The sequence below is a fragment of the Cannabis sativa genome, chromosome 1, assembly GCF_029168945.1.
Source record: "Cannabis sativa cultivar Pink pepper isolate KNU-18-1 chromosome 1, ASM2916894v1, whole genome shotgun sequence".
Taxonomy (NCBI): domain Eukaryota; kingdom Viridiplantae; phylum Streptophyta; class Magnoliopsida; order Rosales; family Cannabaceae; genus Cannabis; species Cannabis sativa.
In genome coordinates, this window is record NC_083601.1 from 51,158,956 (window position 1) to 51,181,844 (window position 22,889).

At 31.5% G+C, this 22,889-nt stretch overlaps 1 protein-coding gene across 1 annotated transcript; it reads left to right on the top strand.

Annotated features, from left to right (window-relative positions):
- The first annotated feature begins 1,906 nt into the window (after window positions 1-1,906).
- Window positions 1,907-16,968, top strand: LOC115705451 (succinate-semialdehyde dehydrogenase, mitochondrial). The gene is made up of 20 exons (XM_030632789.2): window positions 1,907-2,121; window positions 2,714-2,827; window positions 3,204-3,303; window positions 4,664-4,712; window positions 5,833-5,920; window positions 6,310-6,420; window positions 7,897-7,959; window positions 8,064-8,174; window positions 9,201-9,266; window positions 9,388-9,465; window positions 10,012-10,089; window positions 12,722-12,788; window positions 13,634-13,719; window positions 14,671-14,703; window positions 14,809-14,841; window positions 15,111-15,211; window positions 15,733-15,818; window positions 15,954-16,060; window positions 16,125-16,202; window positions 16,470-16,968. The coding sequence occupies exons 1-20, from the start codon at window positions 2,035-2,037 to the stop codon at window positions 16,500-16,502; spliced, it is 1,569 nt and encodes a 522-aa protein (XP_030488649.1). The 5' UTR covers window positions 1,907-2,034; the 3' UTR covers window positions 16,503-16,968.
- Window positions 16,969-22,889: the final 5,921 nt, after the last annotated feature.

Below are 22,889 nucleotides of genomic sequence, written 5' to 3' on the forward strand. Positions count from 1 at the left end.
TTAGTAAGAAAAGTCTAACATGGATGAAAGTTTCAGAGACATGATTTGACACTTTGTTAAAGTTCGAAGAACATGATTTGGTAGATATCAAAATCGGGGAGCATGATTTAGTACATGGACAATCACTGAATTAGTAAAATTGAATAAAATTGGATAAAAATCCTTAAATCCAACAATCTTAGTAGTTTAGGAGAATTTTTAACGACCAGAAAAGTTCAAGAGACATGATTTAGTACATGTCAAAGTTCAGGAAGTAAAAATTCTATCAGTCATCTAATTATTTAAATACTAAAAGCTACTAATAATAATTATAATAAATATTAAGATCGGTTTGGACGAGTTAACTTGACTAAATTAATAAAGTCATTAAGCGAGTTAAGTTTTTTTTTTTAATTTTTAATTGGACGAGTTACAATTAAAAATTTACAATTACAACTTAATATTTATATTCGATTAGTAAAAATATACCATAACTCGATCAATATACATAACAATTAAATTTTTTTATACACGAACATTGTTGTTAGGTACTACTAGTAATATCTTGTACAATCTAGAGGTGGTACTTTATAATTAGTTATTATATAAGAATTATTGGGCTCGTTTGGTACGCCGTATAAAATAATAAATAACACTATATTTGGATTAAGCAATGTATTGTATTAATTATTACGACCAAATTTTTTAATACAATGTATGTTGTATTATTTAATACATAATAAATGGTCTGTATTAGCTTGTATTATAATATTTACAAAGGATTTTGGATCAACACCAATCTTCAACCCAGATCCAAACCCGGACTTGGACTCCGGACTCGGATCTAGACTCGAGCCCAAATCTGGACCCGGACCCAGACCCGGACCCAAAGCCCGTACCCCAACCCTAACCCGGGACCCGGACCTAGACCCGGATCCGAATCTGAACCCGGACCCCGGACTGCGGACCCGGACCCAGACCCCGATTCTGGACCCTGAACCCAGACCCAGACCCGGACCCGAACGTAGACCCGAACCCAGACCCGGACCCTGTACCCGGGACTCGGGACCCAAACCCGTAGTTGGTGTCGGGATCAAGTGTATTAGAAATATATTATAACTTAACACAATCAATTAATACAAGTCAATACCAAATATTGTATTGTATTAAATAATACTAATACAATACAATACAATATAACACAATCCAACACAATACAATATATTACAATACGCCAATACGGCGTACTAAACGAGCTCATTATATTTAATTATATGAGATCTAATATTTAATTACACTAATAAATATGACATCACTTACTCTTGCGCGCACGTAATAAATAATAGTCGTTCTGACCCAGGTGGTGACACTACATGCTTAGAAATATGAGTAATTTGCGGCAAAAGCCCCTCAATTATTAATTTACTTGCAAAAAACTATCCAACCTCATATTTTGGTGGGAAAACCCTCCAAAGTAATGTTCCGTTTACATTTTTAAGGTGTCGTCTGTCCAGCCTCGTTAAGTCTTAATTTTGCCCACGTGGCAATGACAGGTCACTAAAAAATTATCCTAAGTGGCAATATTTTACAAAGTAAAAATAAAAATAAAAAATTTAAGAATAATTTGCGGCAAAACTCTCCCAACTATCAATTTACTTGCAAAATACCATCCAACCTTAAAATTTTTTGGATGGTTTTTTGCAAGTAAATTGATAGTTGGAGGGTTTTGCCGCAAATTACTCTTAAAGTTTTTATTTTATTTTGTAAAATATGGCCACATAAGATACTTTTTTAGTGACCTGTCATTGCCACGTGGACAAAATTAAGACTTAACGAAGCTGGGCAGACGACACCTTAAAAATGTAAACGAAACAGTATTTGGAAGATTTTTCCACTAAAATATGAGGTTAGATAGTTTAAACTAGAAATATTAATAAAATAAGTAAATAAATGTAAAGGACCGAACAAAGTGAGAAGAAAGAGTACAACTCTGACTTCTGAGAGTGACTGAGTGAGTGAATTTGGAGCAAAAAGAGCAACACAACAGAAACGGAAATGGTCTCTCTACCCATTGCTCTTCGATCCTTCAGGCTCGTCTCTCGTCTGCCTACCATGCAAAACCCTGCTCTACTCTCTCGCCAGGTCTCTCATTCTTTCTCTCTGTAACTGTAATACACACGCACACACACGCAATTCAGTTATTAAACGCGATCTTGTTTGTTCTCTCTAAATTCTGCAAGAACCCTAACTTTTTCTTTTACCTATACACTATTGGCGTATGATTTGAGTTGGTTTATTTGATAACATAAGTGTTAATTGGACTTTGGTTTTTTTTGGCATGTTAGAAATTTATGTTTGATTTTGAAAGTAATCTTGATATGATTGGACACTTGGAAACTCGAATTTTTTGATATAGTCGTTATGTTTTTCCTTCATAACCATTTGATTGATAAAATTAGATCAGATGTGGCGTACGAGTTTTGTGTCATTCTAAGTTCTAAGTTTGGAAAATTCTACTTTTTACAAGGGTGGTAATGATAGGTACGTACTAAAGAAAAAGGTCCACAGCTTCAATTTAGCTTTTGTGTGTTAAATTTTGATGTTCCATCTCTATGAAATTTTTCTATGTGTGTATATTACAGTGTACAGGTGCAATAACTCATTTATTTAGTTGATTAATTTTACAGTTTATTGAATTGTTAGTATGACATTGAATGTGTGATTTGGTTGCCAGATGACTACGGACGCAAATAGTGTTGCTTCTCAACTGAAGAGTTCTGGTCTGTTACGTACCCAGGGCCTTATTGGAGGGAAATGGATTGATTCGTATAGTGGAGAAACTCTAAAGGTCAGACAAATTAAGCTTTTAACTTTGATGCCCGCAGTGTACATTGAGGATTTTCTGTGTGATTTCCTAAATTTTAGCTGCTTTTTTGATGTTTGGGTTCTAAATAGAAATGGTTGAGAAAACTATGTTGAGAAAACTATATTATACTTTTTGACTTATTTTGTGTAGTCAGGAGTCTCAATTTACATTTTATGGCGCGCTTTATTTTGCAGTCTTGTTTTGGATTGTGATTAGTGCTTGTGCTGCTCTTGTCTGTACCTTTTATTTTGTTGTTTTTGGATATACAATGTTTGATCTTTTTCTTTTTGTTTCCTACTCCATTTGGTTTTCCCTTATGCTACTTCTGGCTGAATTCTATGTCTTGAGGTACTGGCAGGTTTACAATCCATCAACTGGTGAAGTTATAGCAGATGTTCCATGCATGGGTCAGAGGGAAACAAATGACGCGATATCTTCAGCCTATGACGCATATACGTGTATGAGAATGTTGATTGACTTTTTATTATTTTTATTTTTTAACTTCTCTATAGCATATCACATAATGTATGCTAAAGCATTTGTACTGCTTTAGCATACATTTTGTGTTCATCTAGATTCCTATAGGCTACAAGCCTTCTTAATTCTTAAGTATACTATTTTTTTTCTCATTAGTGTGATATGATTGTTCTTTATCCTAAAACAAGTTTTCTTTAGACAAGAAATTTTATTGATTCAAATATTGGACTACTATGGCATTAGCTTTTTGTCTCAGTATTGTACTGGAACTCACAATATTTAAAAAGGGACATAAAGGCCATAATAACTACGATGAATACCATCATACAATAAAAGTGGAGTTATAACCTTTCCAATGCTAAAAATAGAAAGGGATGCATTGGTGTATCCCTCCTTAGTGGTTGCACCAGAGACTTGTCCACTAACATTATATTACTTGCTAGTTCAGCTCTTTTTTATGTTATTACTAAGGGTAGCTCAAATAGTTAGGGATGTGATGTTTAAAAAGTAAAATGAAAAGAAAGTTAGGCACTTGGTTTGCTCCTACAAGATCTGAGATTCAACTTTTTATTTTGGTTCTTTTCTTTTTTCTTCTGAGAGATAAATATCACGTCCATGACTTCCTCTAAAGTATGTTGAGAGCCCACGCATATGGAGGAGAAAAACCGTGGCTACAAAAACCAACACCAAGAAATTCCTGTACAAAATTTGTACAGAAATAAAAAAATACAAATCAGGGAAAATAAATTGTATTATAGACTTCCCTATAACAATTGCTATAGTTTTTTGTTTGCTAAATATTGTAGGGTTAGGTCACGAGAGTAGTTTCAAAAAAATAAAATAAAATATACACGGGCAATATTAAATTAATCATGTCATGAGCTTGCATAACAAGTTTTAAAAGGAGTATTAAACCTTTTATTTGGTTTCATATCAGCAAAATAATGTTCATTCTAGCTCAGTTTCGGAAAAGGAACATCATTGATATTTGAATAAATAAACTTTATTTTCCAGGTGTAGTTTGTGAAAAATATAAATATTATTATTTCTTTTCCTTTTTGTAATTTTAAGGGAAAATACCACAATGAGCTAACTTTGTGGGGACATCTCATCCTGAGTCTTGTAGCTAAAATATTAAAATAAGAAACTACTGTGAACAAGATCAGTATCCTTTGCAAAATTTTACATTGTATCTGATATATACTTTTTTTTTTTGGATGAATTATCTGATATTTATACTTTTGTCAATTATTATTTTACCAACATTTAATTGTATTTAACTTAGCAGGAGGTTGCTAAGTATGTTTGTTAATTTAAATTTTCTCATTATCTTTCATGTAGCTTGGAGCAAACTTACTGCCTCTGAAAGAAGCAAATATTTAAGGAAATGGTATTGTTGCTGCTCCACACTTCATTGTCTCTTCCGTTCATTCTTTCCTAGAGTTTAATTTTGACTTTTTTTTTTTCACACTGTTGCTTTATCTAATGGAAAATATATATGGTACATAAGTTCCCATTTTTATATTTGAATTTTTTAAGTAAATATTGTACTGGCTGGGATTTTAGCTGTTATGTCAGTCATAAAAATCATATTTTGGTGATCAAGGTGTTACAAAGTAAAGAGTTTTAGATAGCTGAGTGAATGCTTATGTTGCCTTCTCTATGTGTAGGATCCAAAATTTAGATCTTTTATTTGATTTGTATGTATTTTTGCTTCTCAACTTTTATCATACATATCTTCTGGACACCTCATGATCCTTTTTTGAGTATGCTTTGTTTCTTTACACTTATCATTGTACTAATCTGTTTTACCATCAGTTATGTCTTTTAAAAAAAATTCACCCCTTACTTTTGGACCATTGAAATATGAAGTATAAATTTTTCTGGTCCAAGACTATTTCTCTCTATGCAAGTGTAGATCAGTTTCAACTATATATATGACAATATCTATATAATTTCTCTTTTTTGAGCTAAAATGAACTACTTGGTTTGTTGAAAGATTACAGAGCTCTAAATTTAAGCAAAACTTCTGCACTTGCACCTTAATATCCATACATAATATTCTTAAAATGCAATCCTTTTAGTCTTTATATGGTTGATGATATGGAGCTCTGGTTTATAAGACCCCCTTTAGAATGCTTAGTTCAGATTTGGTTGTTTGGGGTGACAGAAATCGAAGAAGTTTCTAAGTTTTGCATCTGTGGAGATCTGAGAGAAAACAAAATTTAATTATGGGGCTCTTCTATTGAATTGTGTTCAAGGATTTTATGCACTTTTGTTTTTCTGATTTATTGAGGATTTGAGAATTTTTAGATTAGTCAGATTTTTGTTTTTTATGCATTGAGTCATTGATTTATGAAAGGTTTCTTGTACCTGTGCAAACTTTGTACTCTTTGCATTTGAATCTCTTTTAGTATTGAATAATATTTTTGTTTCTTATATAAAAAAAATGCTGGGCTCAGATGTCACTTTCACTATAATTGTACTTATGTCCTGTCCCATATATCAAGGTATGATCTACTAATTGCCCACAAAGAAGAACTTGGTAAACTCATAACCTTGGAGCAAGGGAAACCTCTAAAAGAAGCTCTTGGTGAGGTATTGACGTATTTATTACTGTTACTTTGTGGGAATAAATCTACAGGTTGAAGTTAATTGACATATTGTCTGAATTGCAACCTAAAGGCCATTTAACACCTAATTAAGAAAAAAATAGCTTAGCATTGAATTACAACCAAAATGACTAATCGTTGAGTAGCATGGAAAAAGGAAAATTTTTAAATCCTTAGTGTTAAAACTCCCTATAGCCACTCAACCCTTTTACTCTTTTTCAAGTAGCAGCTACTTCTGCTTCCATATTGTTGAATATACGCTTATGTTTTTTGATAAGCAACTATCTTTTTGACGCTATTATTCTTGACATTCAATGCTGAGTTCTCTGTAACTCTTCAAAATCGTACGTGATAGTCTCATACCTTCTACTACAGATCAATTATGGAGCTAGTTTCATAGAGTTCTCTGCAGAGGAAGCAAAGCGAGTCTGTGGTGATATAATTCCATCAGCACTTGCTGATCGACGATTGCTTGTTTTGAAGCAGGTATGCAGTATCATGTACAATGTCAATTAACTTATTGACCCAATATTCATTTGAAAGTGATTGTACGTGCAGTTGTATTTGTTTATGAATATATTAATCTTATATGGAAGAAATCGAAATCTACATATAAAGTCTGTATAGCTTTAGGAATTGACTAATTTCAATGTGTTTAGTGTTAACTCACAAACACAAGCTGTACATGGTTCCTGCTATGGAGACAAAGATTTGCATAGTAGAAGAACTGGGAAACAAGAAAGAATCAGGAAGAAAATCAACATATTAACCTTCATATTTTATCTTGTTGCTCAAATCTGCATATTTACATCTAATTAAATCTTGTTAATCTTGTTCAAAAAAAAAAAACAAAAATCTTGTTAATCTTGTTTGATCTCTGAATATCACAACCAAATCTCTCCCTCAAGCTGGTTTGAAGATGGGCTGCCATGAAAATAGTAATGGATTTTCTTTACAAGAATGCATTCCAATCTCTACATAAATCTAAGAAAGACAGGTCCTCGAAAAACTTGGTTTTAAAAACCCAAGTAGCTGTCCAAAACTTAACTTTCTCCCACAAGTCCTCTACTGAACACCCCAAGTAAGCAATATTGTTATAGGAGAGATGGGTTAAAAAAAAGGTGATTACCCCAAAAATAATAATAGGTCATCTAGGATTACATCCAAATGTGCCAATCTCTAAGTAGGTTGGGAAAGAAAATACATTCAAATCTATATTATGAGCTTAGTTGGGCACTCCCCTCTCGTTAGAAAAAAGGTTTAGGAACTAAAGTTTGATTAATTATAAGAAAACATTTTCTAAAAGAACATTTTTGGCCCTGGCAGTTCGACTAAGAGACCTCAAGGATTTTGAGTCTATAGGGTTCAAACCTTGGTACAAATGCCTACCAACACTCCTTTAACACTAGACCACTCCTTACGGTTGGCTAAATACAAATAAGAGAGGATAAAGTAGTAAGTTTTATGAAGACAGTTAGCCAATCCGTGCATGTCGTAATAATCAAATTTAAATAGGTAACAAAACATAAAGTTAAATGTCTATTTCTAATGATATATATTTTTTTAATTTTAGGTAGTGATACCTAATCATTTAATTCAAAAGACAGCTGACTCGCTAATGAATTAAAGATAAACAAACAATAGGGTTGATTCTAAGAAGGAAACTCAAGGTCGAAAATAAAGACAAGAAGTAGAAATGAAAAGTTTTGAAAGGCATCACCTTCTTAGGATTTCGGCTGTTTCAAAAGGTTAAATATGATGTTAAAAGTCTCTACGTAGGCCTCTGCATGCTTTTCATAGTGTTATAACAAGCAATGATCATCATTAAAATGAAAATAAAAATAATAATGATGACTGAATATGTTTTACCAACTGCCCTTCGGGTGGGGTTGTCATGATGCTTGTTTATGTGTCTTTTTTCTCAAATGTCAATTCATGGCAAGGACAAATTTTCTTTTGCAGCCTGTAGGTGTTGTTGGTGCAATTACACCTTGGAACTTTCCACTGGCAATGATCACTCGGAAGGTTTGATTATTCAATATGCATGCAGAATTGTCCAGAAGAACATGAGTTGTCAATGCATGATTTTCATTTCCAACACTCATGTTCTATTATCTTACTTGGAACAGGTTGGCCCTGCTCTTGCATGTGGCTGTACGGTGGTCATAAAACCATCTGAACTTACACCCCTCACAGCTTTGGCAGCAGCTGAGCTCTCCATTCAAGCTGGAATACCACCGGTAATTCAATCATGCATATGTGCTTCCTTTTTAAACCCCTTTTAAAAGAGCAGAACTCTTCTTAAAATGTACATTTCATATTTTCTAGGATTTTTAGTTGATATTGGAGTTGTCCTTATGGAGAAGGTGGGTTAATAGTTGCACTGTAATTTTTTTGGGTCATTTAGGCTTTATGTTTTGATAGTTGTTTTGTTAGGAAGTTAGTTGTGGGTTGTCGTTAGTTAGATGAGGGTGGTCACAGTAATAAAGGGTCTGTATGACTTTTGGAAGAGGGAGCCTCTTGAATCAACTCACTTAGGCTATTTTTGGATTGGATCCAAGATTAGTCCATTGTTGATACATCACTGTGTTTGCGTACCTGGGACCTTCTCACATCACTTTTGAGACCTGAGAGTTCTCTTAAAAAAATTATTTTCAAAACCTGATAGCCTTGTCTGAATATTTTGTACGGAAACAACTTACAAGTAATCAATTATAAGCAAATTTAGTACGAAGCTTTGAGAGGCAAAAAAGAAAAGAAAAAAACGAAAGACAAGCTAGAATTTCTTTGTAGTTTTGAGCTACAGAATACACAATAAATGGACTTTCTTTCTTTTTTTTTTTTCTAAAAAAGTTGTTTTCAATTAAAGTGATCTTCTATTGTATCATTCTAAAATGATATGTGTTTCCTTCTACTTCATGATTTCTCTTCCATTTGTTCAACGTTTTTTCAAAAACAAAGAAAAAAAATTATCTGTTTTTATTTTTTATGATTTCAAGAATTTTTTTTTTTGTTTTAGAAAGACAAGCATGTGTAGTTGTTCTTGCAAAATGCTTTCATCCACCATTAGCACTCCTTGTTGAATTTGAAGAACTAAGTGGCAGAATAACAAGTTATCAATAAGATTGTGGGCCAGATGCACAATCATAGATTTGGTACCTGTGCTGGGGATTGTATCCAATGAACATTGTTGTATCATTTTTCATTTGTTTTACTTGAAAAAATTCACGACATCTGTTTCTAATGACCTTCATTTTATGCAATAGGGTGTTCTGAATGTAGTTATGGGCAATGCTCCTGCTATCGGAGATGCTTTGCTTACCAGTACACAGGTTTATACTGTTATATTATTCTTCACCCTTCTCTCATATGCCCTGCTTCTATTCTCTTTCGGGGATAATTGAATTTTTGAAGGATACTTCATTGCCTCTTTCTTGATTAATGACCCATCAGGTGCGGAAGATCACTTTCACAGGATCAACAGCTGTTGGAAAAAAATTAATGGCAGGTGCTGCTGAGACTGTTAAAAAGGTAAGGTAGATACAGGAAAAAAAACAGTGAAAATATATGTACAAAGAAGTCCTAACCCTAATGTTTCTGATAAAGTGTTTGATTATTGGATCCATCTGGCTCCTTTTCTTGCAAATCATTCTTTTCAGTCTACTGTTTTGGTTGCTCAAGTGAGGATCAAGACTGATGTTATGTTGAAGTATTCAGTACTGGAAATACGTTGTTTTTTTTGGCGGAGTTGAATAGTTGAACTTTCGAGGATAATTTCATGATCGTTTTTCTTTATTTGAAAGAGTGTTTCACATTTCCAAATACTTTCACTTTTTAAGGAGTTTAGAGATTCTATCCACAGTAAACCCATGACTCATCCCATTTTTCTACCCATCATCTTTCAAGTTTAGGATGCTCAATAAATTAATCTTCTTTTTGTAATGTTTTCCTTACAATTCAAAAGATACCTTGTTTTCCTTATGTTTGTTGTAATGTATCTGTTAGTTATAAATAATTAACATCTTGTTCAATATAAAATATATATATTTTATGTTTTTAATTTCTTGAAATATTTAGGTGTCTCTGGAGCTTGGCGGCAATGCTCCCTGCATTGTTTTTGATGATGCAGATCTGGATGTGGCTGTAAAAGGAGTAGTAAGTTGAAATTCTTTGTCTAAAGATGTTACAGTGACGTTATTACCATTTTTTATTTTTTAAATCTTTGTTGTCACTCGGATTTTTTTCTTACTATTATTTTTATAGCTACCTATATTGTTGTCCTGCTGCCTGCTTTTGGTTAAGGATTGTTTGAGTAACATCAACTTACTGATTAGATGGTGGTTAGTTCTTTGAACTAGGAGTGGGCATACAATCCAATCCAACATTTTTCTTCGAATCCAATCCAATCTGATTAGTAATTGGATTTGGAAAATTATCATCTGATTCAATCCAAGTATGCTTCAAAATTCAATCCAATCCAATTAATAATTTTTTATTTTAATAAAGAGACAGGGGTTAGAATTGTGACTGACCCTCACTTATGGTGGAGGAAAACTGTGGTTACAAACCATGTCAACATTACTCATAGATTTACTAAAAAATATTGTTGATTAACTACCCAAAACTCCATCCTCACAACCCAAAAACATATTTGCCAATAATAAAATACATTCCCACTCTCTAATAATGTCTTGGAAACACAGCCCCTCAAAGTACTTGGATTTAAAAACCCAAGTTGTAGTGGATTAGATCAGTTTTTTAATTGGATATCAGTTCGACACTTGATTTTTAAAATATTAACTAAAAAACATTAAAAAGAACACATAAAAACTAAACTACATGTGAGTTCTTAGGATTTTTTGAGGGATTGCTTTAATCAGGTGTAATAGAGTCCATGAAAAATTAATAAACAAGTAAAAATGAAATTTAGATATTTTTTTATTGTATATAAATAAATATAATACATATTATTTGAAATTGGATTGAATCGGTTTTTAATTGGACTTTGAAATATTTTCAATAACCGATCCAATCCAATTAGAATTCAACTATTCACATCCAATTCAATTCGATTGTAATTGGATATTTAACTTTTTGTAATTGGATTGGATTGGATTGGTTCGGTGTTATTAAATTGGATTGGTTTGTGGATCCTGCCCACCCCTAATTTAAACCAATAAAGTCAATAGTGTGTATGTACGGCTAACTCAGTCAAACCTTTAGTTTTATTAATTCTACTTTCAATGTAATTGACAGGGTAGATGATTCCTTACTTTCTTTATGAGGGTAATCTTGGTTACTGATTTCAACTTACCTTGATACTGCTCTGATGAACAGCAGCCCTTAAGCAGCTATAGGAAATGCACTCCCTTTGGTTATATTGGTTTTGATTTGCACATTGGATTGGACCTTTATTGTTTTTCTCTTTCTGTTTGCAATTTAGTTTATGATATGACGAAAACAATGGCAAAAGAGCCCTGCAGTTGCACAGATCTTTACAGGTCTCCATTATTCCTCACATGGTCACCAAGAGATCTGTCACTTGGTCAGCACTCTATTGTTTGGTTGTTGGTGTTGCAGTAAGCTCCAAGTTGACTCAAACTCACTTCAGCACTCTAGAAATCCATGATAACTGAAGTAAATTGAACCACACACAAATATCTCATTTAGGAATGGCATTTTCATTAGTTTTAAAGGACAATGGAATGTCAATTCCATTAGTGAAGCACACACGGTCACCGTGGATCTGTCACAAAGTCAAAACTCTGTATTTTTTGGCTATTGATGGCATGGCACTAAGCATCACACATAGTTAGCCCACCTAAAGTCACGTTGAAACAATACTTCTAGAAATTATAATAACCTAAGCTATTTTTGGAAGAAAATATAACCACAGAATGGAATGGCTATATTTATGAATGATATTTTCATTATTTGTAGAGTAGTCATTCCATTAGAGTAGCTTTTTCAGTACATATGTCAATTTTATTTTTCTTCAATTGATTTCATTCCATCCAAACCAATCACCACCTCAATGTTAGAGGTACCTGATTCCTTGATTTCCAATGAGAGCTCCTCTTGGGAGCAGAACCATGCAGCTCTAGGATTGGACTCTGTGACTAAGCATTTTCTTTGTATTAGAGTGCATGAGTCCCTTTGTTTTTCTGCTAAGTTTGAGGGTTGTACAGGGAAACTAAAATTAACCTTTCCATCTAATTCAAGGCATTTGTTATCAACTATTGTGGAGATCAGCTAAAATTTAGCTTGTAAGTTGTAACCACGGTTTTCCTCTGCCACAAGAGAGGCTACCGAATAAATTTGGGAGGAAGTCAGTCTAAGACAAGTGACCTCTGTCTCTTTTTCAAAAAAAAAAAAAAAATGAAAATTGTGGAGATCAAATTATCAAGGATCCTCAATTAGGATAAAATTATTGGACATTTTCAAATAAAATAATCTTGTCACTGCTCTAATAACTTCACATTCTATATAACTTCTAAAATAACAGAGACAAGCAGTAAGAAATTGACAGATGTGTTGATATCATAAAAAATCTATTTATTCGCGTTTGCTTTTCTCCTTTATTAGTTAGTCTAACAGTCATACGTTATAAGTAAATATATTTGTATCATTTAGTCTAACAATCTTTCATTCTAAGGAAGACTTGTTTGTATTGCTTTTTTCTATTTTCCGTCTTTTGGTTTCAGGGGTGTTGTTTGTTTGGCTTTATTAGTTCAGGGATATTGTTATTTTGCTAGTCATCTACTAAGCCATGCAATTTATTTTACAGATTGCAGCAAAGTTTCGTAATGCAGGACAAACATGTGTATGTGCAAACAGGATCCTTGTACAAGAAGGTCTTGATTGTTATGGCCTTATTCACAGCTGCTTGAAACTGTTTCCTTGTAGTTTATATGACTTAATTTGTTGAATAAAATATGTTTAGGGATGAAAAGTAGTTGTGTGCTTGAAGTTGGATTTGGGAGCTCTATTTCTGCTTGTCATCTGCCTATGTGTTTAGGGTGCATTTGGTTATAGGTAATGGAATGGAATTTCCATTCCATTTTTTTTACTTGGTTGCATTTTAAAGTATTGGAATGTCATTTCAATAGAATGACTGTTTACTGTCATTTCGGTGGAATAGCTATTCCCTTTCAAAATGGGTGGACATGCCATTCCAATGCAAGATGAATAAAATTTATAATGTTTTTATTTATTTTGTATATGTATATTAAATTTAATTCCATTCTATTCCTATTCTAATTCCCATTTTTATTCTTATTCCTGTGCTTTAATTCATTCCTACTTAACATACCAAGTTATTTTGTCTTCATTTTTGTTTATAAAATAATATAGGAAACAATGCCACCTCTTTCTCTTTATCAAACCCCTTGCTCAACTCCCATGAAAAATATAAGCACATGTCATAGTTGCAGGTCAGTTTATGGAGTTTCATTTGTTTTGTTTTTGTGTGACTCTGCTGATTTATTGTTATTCTGTGAAATGGAGATTGTGCTTATAATTACTGTTACTTTTCTCTTTATACTAATAGAAGTCTTCATTCCTTATGTCTAATAGATTTAAAATTGCAAGGTTTATTCGTTATTGAGTCCTTGACTTGATTCTTTGTAGGATTAATTGATATACATGTTTTCAAAAGGTAGTCTTTCTATGCATTCCACTAACTTCACTTTATGTGTAGGTATCTATGAGAAATTTGCAAATGCGTTTTCAAAAGCTGTCCAAAATATGAAAGTTGGTGATGGTTTTAGTGATGATGTGGTCCAGGTAGGTGATTAACATGTTTAAATTTTTTGGTTATCCTTTTGTTATCCAGATTGTGTAAATTGTTCCTAGGTGTCAAATTCAATGTTGATCTACACGTATTCTTTTGGATGGTGATATTAATACTCAAATGTTCTTATTAAATATTAAAGTAAGACAGCTCGGGTTCAAATGCTGGCAACTATTAGTCATAGACCTGGTCATGATAATTGCTGCATTGATTTTTTTAGTCTTGAGGGATTCAACGCTTATTTTTTCCTTTATGGCATTACTAGGGAGACAAGGATCATTGTTGTAATTTTATTTTGTGCACACTTCATTTTATTTGCTGCACGATGGTGTCATCTTATGCATCCACATTTTGAAGAAATGGTACTACTTTTGAGAAGTAGCCCAACTTGTTAGGACATGGGTTCCTTCTCAATAGCTTAATTAACTGAGAGGATGTTATATTCACTTAGGTAGAACTTACTCCCTAAAACACTAGCCTATGATAGGAGGGTGCCAAGTAGTTATAAACCACCAACCAGTCCCATAGTGGATATGTGCGATTCTAAAATTAAACCAACCATTCCCATAGTTGATGTGCGATTCTCACACACCTCCCATTAGATTGATGTCCATGGGCTTATCCATTAGTTGTCTCTTCCACGGTATTGGTCCCACTTGAGGTTTTTGGCTCTGATACACCAACCAACCATAGAGTTGATGTGAAATCCACAATTCCAAAATCATATTAAACCAGTTTTCTTTCATGTCTAATCAATCTTAACGAGGCTTTGTATGCATCTCAATTGTCCAACATCATTTTTATCTTGTATGTTTGAAAGATTTTGCACACATTGTATTGATTGTGTAGTTGGTTATTAGTCATTGATAACTTTTAATCCCATCAGAGAAAGCTGCATAACATCAACGACATCACTTCTTACCTAATTCTTGTTGTCCTTTCAGGGTCCTCTCATAAATGAAGCTGCAGTAACTAAGGTTTTTCTTACTTTCCAGATTCTGTTATTTCCTTGATCTAAGTATAGCAACCTATTTTATATATATGTATATATATTGATGGCTACTTTGGGATTTTGCATTTAGGTAGAATCTCTTGTACAAGATGCCGTATCGAAGGTTAGCCTTTTGGGATTTCTTTCATTTACTTTCATGCAAACTTTTTCTTTGCTTTATTGTGTCTAATTGTGGCCAACTTGGTGAGTTACTACTGTTTTGTTTCTTCATATACTTGTTAACTCATTAGACCACTTCGTTCCATATGTCTCAGAATCCTCAATTTAGTGAAGAGATAATATTAATATTTAACAAGTAATTTTACTCGTTCCTCATTATTATTTTTTGTTATTCTTTTATTTTTGAAATGGATTATTTTTTGTTATTTGAAGGGAGCAAAAGTAATACTGGGAGGGAAAAGGCATAATCTAGGCATGACCTTTTATGAGCCAACTATAATTGGTGACACCAATAATGAGATGCGCATATCAAGGTAATCAGTAAATGCAAGTTTATAATTGGCGACTTTTACATCATCATATCTTATTGTAGCTATTCTTGTGCATATTGCTGTAATATTTTGTAGAGAATTATTGTTGTTAATGATAAGTGCCTAGAATATCAAATTTAGGAACTTTAGAAGGTATCTAGTGGTTCTTACAATGCTTGGGTGTATTAAATTGAACATATTCTTTAGATTCATAGACTTTTTCTTTCTTTTCATTGTTTCCAAATGTATATTATATTGCTTGCGTGTATAATTATGGGATGCAATGTTAAATTCAGAATTTTATTTATTGACACTTCATTTCCTCTTTGAATTGTTTATCAAGTTATTTATGTCAAGTGTTCGTTGAGATGAAAAGAGAATTCTTTCTCCTATACTTTAGAAAAAATGGTATATATTTATATACATCTATCTTAGGAAACGAAGCTAGAGTAATGATAATTGACAACTATATAATTTATGCTAACATTAAGCATTTCCCCACTTGATGCTTTCCCTTGGTTTAGAGAGGAAATATTTGGACCTGTGGCATCCCTGTTGCGATTCAAAACCGAGGAGGAGGCAATCCACGTTGCTAATGACACTAACTCAGGTTTATTTCATTTATTTCTTAGCAGTCACTCAAAAATTTAGTCTCAACAAAAACCATACAGAAAATTATGCTTCTTGCATTTGGAAAATCAGTTTCATTCTACAATAGCCACTAACATCTAATCTGCTAATGCAGGGTTAGCTGCTTACATGTTTACAAGCAGCATTCCACGTTCATGGCGTGTTGCTGAAGCCCTGGAATACGGACTTGTTGGTGTCAATGAGGGCATCATTTCAACAGAGGTAGGTCCCTGACAGAGTTAATATATTCTTTTTCATGTATGTTGTCTTATCAATTGCTGTGCAGGTGGCTCCATTTGGAGGTGTCAAACAATCAGGTCTCGGACGAGAAGGTTCTAAATATGGATTTGACGAATATTTGGAGGCAAGTATAAACTGCCTTAGATGTTTCATTTATCCTTCTCAAGTATAGTCATATATAGTATAGTCTCAAAAAGTTATAATATAAATTTCTCCATTTACAAAATTTCTTGGACAAATTCTGTTCTGAAATTTTATCACTCACTTCCGCGGCATCATTATGCAAATGTGACTATCTAAATTTATCTTTACAGCGAATGACTTGTATAAATTGGTTCAACAAATGATTTTATGTTCTTGTCTGAAAAATTGGTTTTGTTTGCTTACACAGATAAAATACATATGCATGGGGAATATCAACTGATATTTGCATGGTTTACCATTGGACCATATCCATGTCTAAGCTTATCATGCTAGTTGGAGCCTGATGCTTTGACATGGGAAACTTTGAGTTTCAATCCCGAGTAGCAATGCTCCTACTGCAGTTTCATTGTGCATCTTGTGCGACAACCGCTGTTGCAACATGTTTTTAAATGCAGGACTTGACAAGATATGGTCGTGGTTTTTGGATTGTTCGAAGCCACTTTTAATTTTGTTTAATAAAAGCTGTTGGTTCTTTTTGATGAAAATATTGTTGGTATACATACACTATTCTACTCTGGTGGAATATCATACAACCTTCTCAATATTTTCAGAAGCAAAGTAGAAGGAGAGTATGGTGAAATCTAATTTGTAATCACAGGTCAAAAGGGGCTGAAAAGGACAAGTTGTTTTCGTTTCATCTTTTTTCAATAAAATATTTAATATAAGCTCGACTCATTAGACCTTCACTAACGGTTCCATATTTATAGTCATAACCAAATTGGAATAACATCAAAATAAGTTCAGAGGCTGGGCTAGGCTAGCCCACTTTGAACAAGGAACACACCCACTTTAATGATAATGACAAATATAATAATTACTAATAGGCTAAAAACAAAAGAAAAAAAGAAAAAGGAAAAAGGGTACAAAAATAATCTACAAATAATTTATCACACTTTCTCCTCAACTCAGTTTTTAAGATTTTAATTTGGCTATATTCTTTCTTAACCAACAAATAGGAATTTGACAGTGGAATTCCATATATTCCCAATTTTGTTTTATGCACTTTTTTGATACATCTAATGTCACAATCATATAATTGTCAAGCAGAAGAAATTTAAAACCATGATAGCTACCATTTACTTATCTCAATCCTTTTTCTGAGACGATTTTTTGAATTTGGACCAAAATTGTTTTCAAAACTTTTTGTTTTTCAGTTATTCTCTTCTCATTATTAATATTAAAAATAATTTTAATTATGGTCATTGTATTTATTATATTATAATATGACTATCGGTCATAAATTCTAAGGATATTTCCAGTGAAATTCTTATAAAATAATGAAATTTTTACACCAAAAATACAAAACACATTTTATTACATATATATTTTCACACGGTTAAACCAATATTTATATTCATCAATTTTATTTTATTACACTTTTACCACTTGCACACACACACACACACTCCATGCAGCAGTACACGTCATTGATTGATGACTTATATCAATCATACTTTACATCATTTCCCTCTCTTTTTCTCTTTTTTTTTTTATTATTATTTTCAATTTCTTTTCAGTTTTTTTTTTAAAAAAATAAAACCTCCATAACTGAAGTCTTCTCCTTCCACGATCCCAGCCCATTTTCCCTCTTCTTTCTGTTCTTTCATTTTTTTTCAACTCACGTTAACCGATTTACATAACTGTTTTCTCTCTCTTTCTTTTGCTCTTAATCCATTTATAAATATGACTATTACTCGTTCTTCATCCACTCCTTCTCCTGTGCCAAAAAAAAGTTCTAAAATGGGGTTGAAATCTGTAGCTAATAGGAATAAGGGCAAACGTCATGTTGTTCAAGATGATGACTCCGATTTTGCTCCTCAGTTTTCGAAACGTGAGCGAGCTCCTCCTAAAAAGAAATCAAAGGTTGCTGCCCATGAAAAAATTTCTCATGCTCCTGCTCAAAAAAATGATTAGGATGGTGCTCCTCTTCGATCGCAGGTTTGTTTTCGGTTTCTTTTTGGTTTTCTCCCATTTTTGAAAATTTTTCATATTCAACTTTTGTGGGTTTTGTGTTTATTGATTTCTCATTTTGTAATAGGTTTTTCATAGTTTTTTAAAAGTGTAAACACCTTCTGTATGTATTTTTTTTAAATATATTTTTTGTCTAGTTGTTTCCTGTCCATTTTTATATCATCAATGGGTAACAATGAGATTTATCATGGATGTTGATGTTCAAAGAGTTTTTCCTGTATTTTAGTTTGTATACAGTTGTTTTGTAGTTTTATTATAGTTTTGCTACATGCATATGTTATTTCATTATAAAACTAATATGCAACTATTTGCACAAAGCTTACTATGTATAACTGTTATTTTTTGGTCCCCGTCAAATTAAATTCTTGCATAATATATAAACTATCATAAAACGATAATGCAACTATAAGACAACCAAAACAAAAAATAATCAGACTTATACGTAACTGGTTGTACCTTAATTCAAATTTGCTCTTCTTATTGTGTTGTTAAAAAAAATATATTCCACATTGAAAACCAGTAATCAATCAAAATGCAACTGTATATAACGTAGATCTATTATTCATGAGTTTTTTTTTTTTTTTTTTTTTTTTTTAATTTTTCACATCATACATTGTTTTGGATTTGGTGAGAGCTCCAGATCTGTTTGTTACAGATCTACATTTTATGAATCTAGATTTCGATATTAGAGGGAGTTGTTTTGATCGAATAAAATAGAAAATAAATGTGTAATTTCAGTTTCTTCACAGTTTTTCTGGTTTTTTTTTTTGTAATTTTCTGTTTAGATCATTGCAGGTCTTCTTTTCCAGTTAATTTCGCTGGAATTAATGGTTTTATTTTCCTCGTTTTGGTTTCATTTTGGTTATTTTGCTGATTTGAAAAAATTGAGTTATGTTCATCTTCATCGTTCGCTCCGTGCAGCTGAAGGTTTAGTGCATGTGGTATTTTTATAAATATTTGTATGTGGACTGTATAAATGTTTAATGGGCCGACCCATACTATTTTTGTGATTTTTTTTTTCTTTTTTTGTATTTTTCTGTTTTTTTTTTCCCTAAAATAATATATATAGCAATTTTTTGATAAATATTTATAGCATTTAAATATTTTTAGATGCAAAAATTCTTGTCCCAAATGATATGGTGTATAGTTAGAGCAGCTCCAAACATCATATAACATTTTCCATTCTAACTTTGGCACATAGCTGCACCAAATATACATTATATTTTGTATGTACTCTAATTACTATCACTCTTTATTTTTACTTTTTATATTATTATTATATTATATTTAATAATATTTAAATATATATCATTATTGGTAAGTTTGTATTAAATCTCAAAGAGATGTTTTGGTATCCTTCTATCCATTTTGATATACATGAGAGTTTTTTAGTCTATTTTCTTATAAACGTGTACGTTGTAGTTATTTAGAACCACAAGTAAATTTTTAAAAAATTCTGAATAGTTTACAATGTCAAAATATAAGCTTCAAATTTGCACGCATGGTTGTTTTTTCTCAAATGCGTGATAAATAATTATTTGAACCTTATTTTTCAGCATTTTAAACTATTTAAGAATTTTCTAAAAAATTTACAAGTAGTTTTAAATAACTACAGCGTACACGATTATGAAAAAAATTAAGCTAAAAAACTTTATTCAATGCGGAAATAAATATAAGAGTCTACTAGAATGTTCATTTTGAGAGCTGTACTATAGAATTTTTCATTATTATTGATAATAATAATATAAAAAAAAAAGAATACTCTATTTTATTTAAAAAATAATAATATAATAAATAATATTATTTTGGTGTAAATTATGGTTGTGGTTAAAATTTAAGAGTCTATGACATCATATTTTGTGTTGGTGTAATATACCAAATTTAGTGTCTTAGGTTAGTTGGAGATGGCCTAAGTTCCTAATCCTTAATTATGTTAGAGGAAATTAGATGACATATCCTTTTTAAGGTAGTCCATCTCATTTCTACCTCTTTTTTAAAACTCATTAATTTATACACTTTTTTCTAATTATTATACCAATTATGCCCCTTCTGTTTCATATAATTAACGTGATGCCTCCCCAACATGAATACCCACTAGCTATTAATTAAGGTGCCGTTTGGTTACACTTTTGTTTTTCAATTTTTTAATCACAAAATGAAAGTAAGATTTTTGTTTTTATTTTTTTTTTGAAAAATAAAAATGCGTTCTGTAACAACTTTTGTTTTTAAATTTTAAAAACAGAAAACAAAAGTGTGTTCTGTAAAGTTCATTTTCATTTTTATTTTTTTTATTTTATTTAAGTCGGGTCTAGGTCCGGGATCGGATTTGGGTTTGGATCAGAAGCCGGGTTCAACGCCAGGGCTGTGGGGAGGAGATTTGGTCCGGGTCTGGTCGTAATCCAAAAGATTGATTACGAAAAAAAACTGTTTAAAAAAATATTGAGAGTGATTTTTTTTTGTTTTTAAAATTTTGATTTCTAATTATAAAATTGAGAAGTAAAAACAGTTTTATAGAACATGTTTTTTAAAAATATTTTCACTTTTCTACTTTTAAAAACAGAAAACTGATTAAAAAAGTGTTACCAAACGTCACCTAAAGTAACATATGTAAGGGTAAATTAAATAGTAAACTTATAAAAGTAGGTAAATTTAAATGAATTTTAATATGTAGATATTTTGATTAATTGATTAAAAAAAAGAGTATTCTTCAACTTACCCCGTTATGTTAATACTATATGTATTATAATTTTTTTTTTTAATATAATACTGACAACAATTAACTATTAGCTGCTTCCTTTCATTTTTCTGCTTCTTTATTTTCATTTAATATCAATTTTAAAAAAATCATAGAAATATTTTATTAGTAAGTAATATTTTATAGTCAGTGTATGGAGTATATATAAGGCTAGTATAGTCAGCTTGATTTTCAAGCAGGAAGGACTAATATTTTTCTACTAAAAATATATCTATTTTTGCTTAAGTTGTTGCTTATTCAAAATTTTAATGTTTTATTGTAGTTTTTCAAGTACATCTTTTTCTCTTTTTCTTAAGTTTGTCCCGGTTTAATATTTTGCGACTCATAAATTAACTTAGCAATAATAATAATAATAATAATAATAATAATAATAATAATAAAAAAAATTTACAGCATATTTTTGGATAGATGAACTTTATTGACTTTTGAGTTTGACTTTTCAAAATTATCCTATAAGACAAAAAAAAATAATAATAATAATAATTGGTGGTTCACCATACAAAATTTTTCCATAATTTTTTTTTTACAAATACTGAAATTTTTATTTTTTTTTATTGTGGGACGAATTTTTTTTCAAAAATAATGTGTAAGTTTATACTGTGTACTGTGTTAAGTTTTCATTGTTATTCTACGGTTGTTGTTTAGTTGTTTCACAGTTGTTTTATAAAAATACAGTATTTTTGTAAAAAATTCTGTGTGATAATAAAATCTCTAAAAATAACCTCTAAAAAAAACTACTTAAAATATTTAAATACAATAGACATAATAACATCATTCTCTGAATTTTGTATAAGGTAAATAGCGACATAATTACCCAAACTTTTATGTTTATAAGCGGCATAAATTCAATGTTTATTTTTAGTGACATAAGTACCCAATGTTTGTAAAACTGTAATTTTCTTCCAGTTTTGTTAGTACAGACTCTACTTTGAATTTATTAAAAGAATATTTGGAAGTAACTGATACTATATATTTCTATCTAGACCCAATGATCAAAAATTTAGGCCTTATATGTGTCCTGTTTAAGACAATATCAGAGTCTGTACTGACAAAATTAGAGAAAAATTACAGTTTTGCAAACATTGGGTACTTATTGTTAGAATTATTTTACCAGGATCTTAGATCTACTCACAAGTATGTTGTTTAACACCCTAAATATGAACTTTCTAAAACGATAAAATAAACACATATAAAGTTAAGAAAACCTTACATTGATGCAGTGGAATTAATGTTTCATTCCACTCAGATCTCTAACCCTTGTATCCTTTCTGTCGCAGAGTATTATCAAGATCTGAGCCCGAATGTCCTTCTCTTTCTGTGTGATCCTTCACAGTCTTCCAATCTATGATTGAGTTACCACTTGCTGTGTGTGGGCACTTACTCTATCACTAAGGTTCGAAATTTATGAAGAGGAAAAGAGAGAGAGAGGTTCGGCCAAGGAATAGAAAAGGGAAAGCTCAGTTTTTCTGAAGAGAAAATTTTCTGACAGAAAAAGTTATTCAAAGTTATATTTTGACTGAGCCATCACTTTCTATTTATAGGCAACTACTAGGTTTAGGTTAGGAATTACTTGGCATTAAAATAATGAAAATATCAATTTGAAAAACCTTATTAAGTGGGGGGCCATGGTGTGTATAATGGGCCCCACTTGGTTTTGCAGTTTTAACAAATTTTATTTCTATTTTCTCAAAAACGCCAATTTTCTAATTCTAACCATTTAAATGCCAAAACTAATTATTTAATAACTAAAATAGATTATTAAATAATATTGTCATTTAATTTAATTATTAACTAGACATATAAAGTCTATTAATAAATAAATAAACCTAGAATCTCTTTTCTTTATGATTTCGACCCTGCTTAGTGAAAATTCACAAATTA

What these genes read in the sequence shown, in the direction of transcription:
- LOC115705451 (XM_030632789.2), top strand. Translation starts at nt 2,035, where the DNA reads ATGGTCTCTCTACCCATTGCTCTTCGATCCTTCAGGCTCGTCTCTCGT. An exon ending in TTAGTGATGATGTGGTCCAG is followed by an intron (nt 13,720 to 14,670) that starts GTAGGTGATTAA and finishes TTGTCCTTTCAG; the next exon opens with GGTCCTCTCATAAATGAAGC. An exon ending in AGGGCATCATTTCAACAGAG is followed by an intron (nt 16,061 to 16,124) that starts GTAGGTCCCTGA and finishes ATTGCTGTGCAG; the next exon opens with GTGGCTCCATTTGGAGGTGT.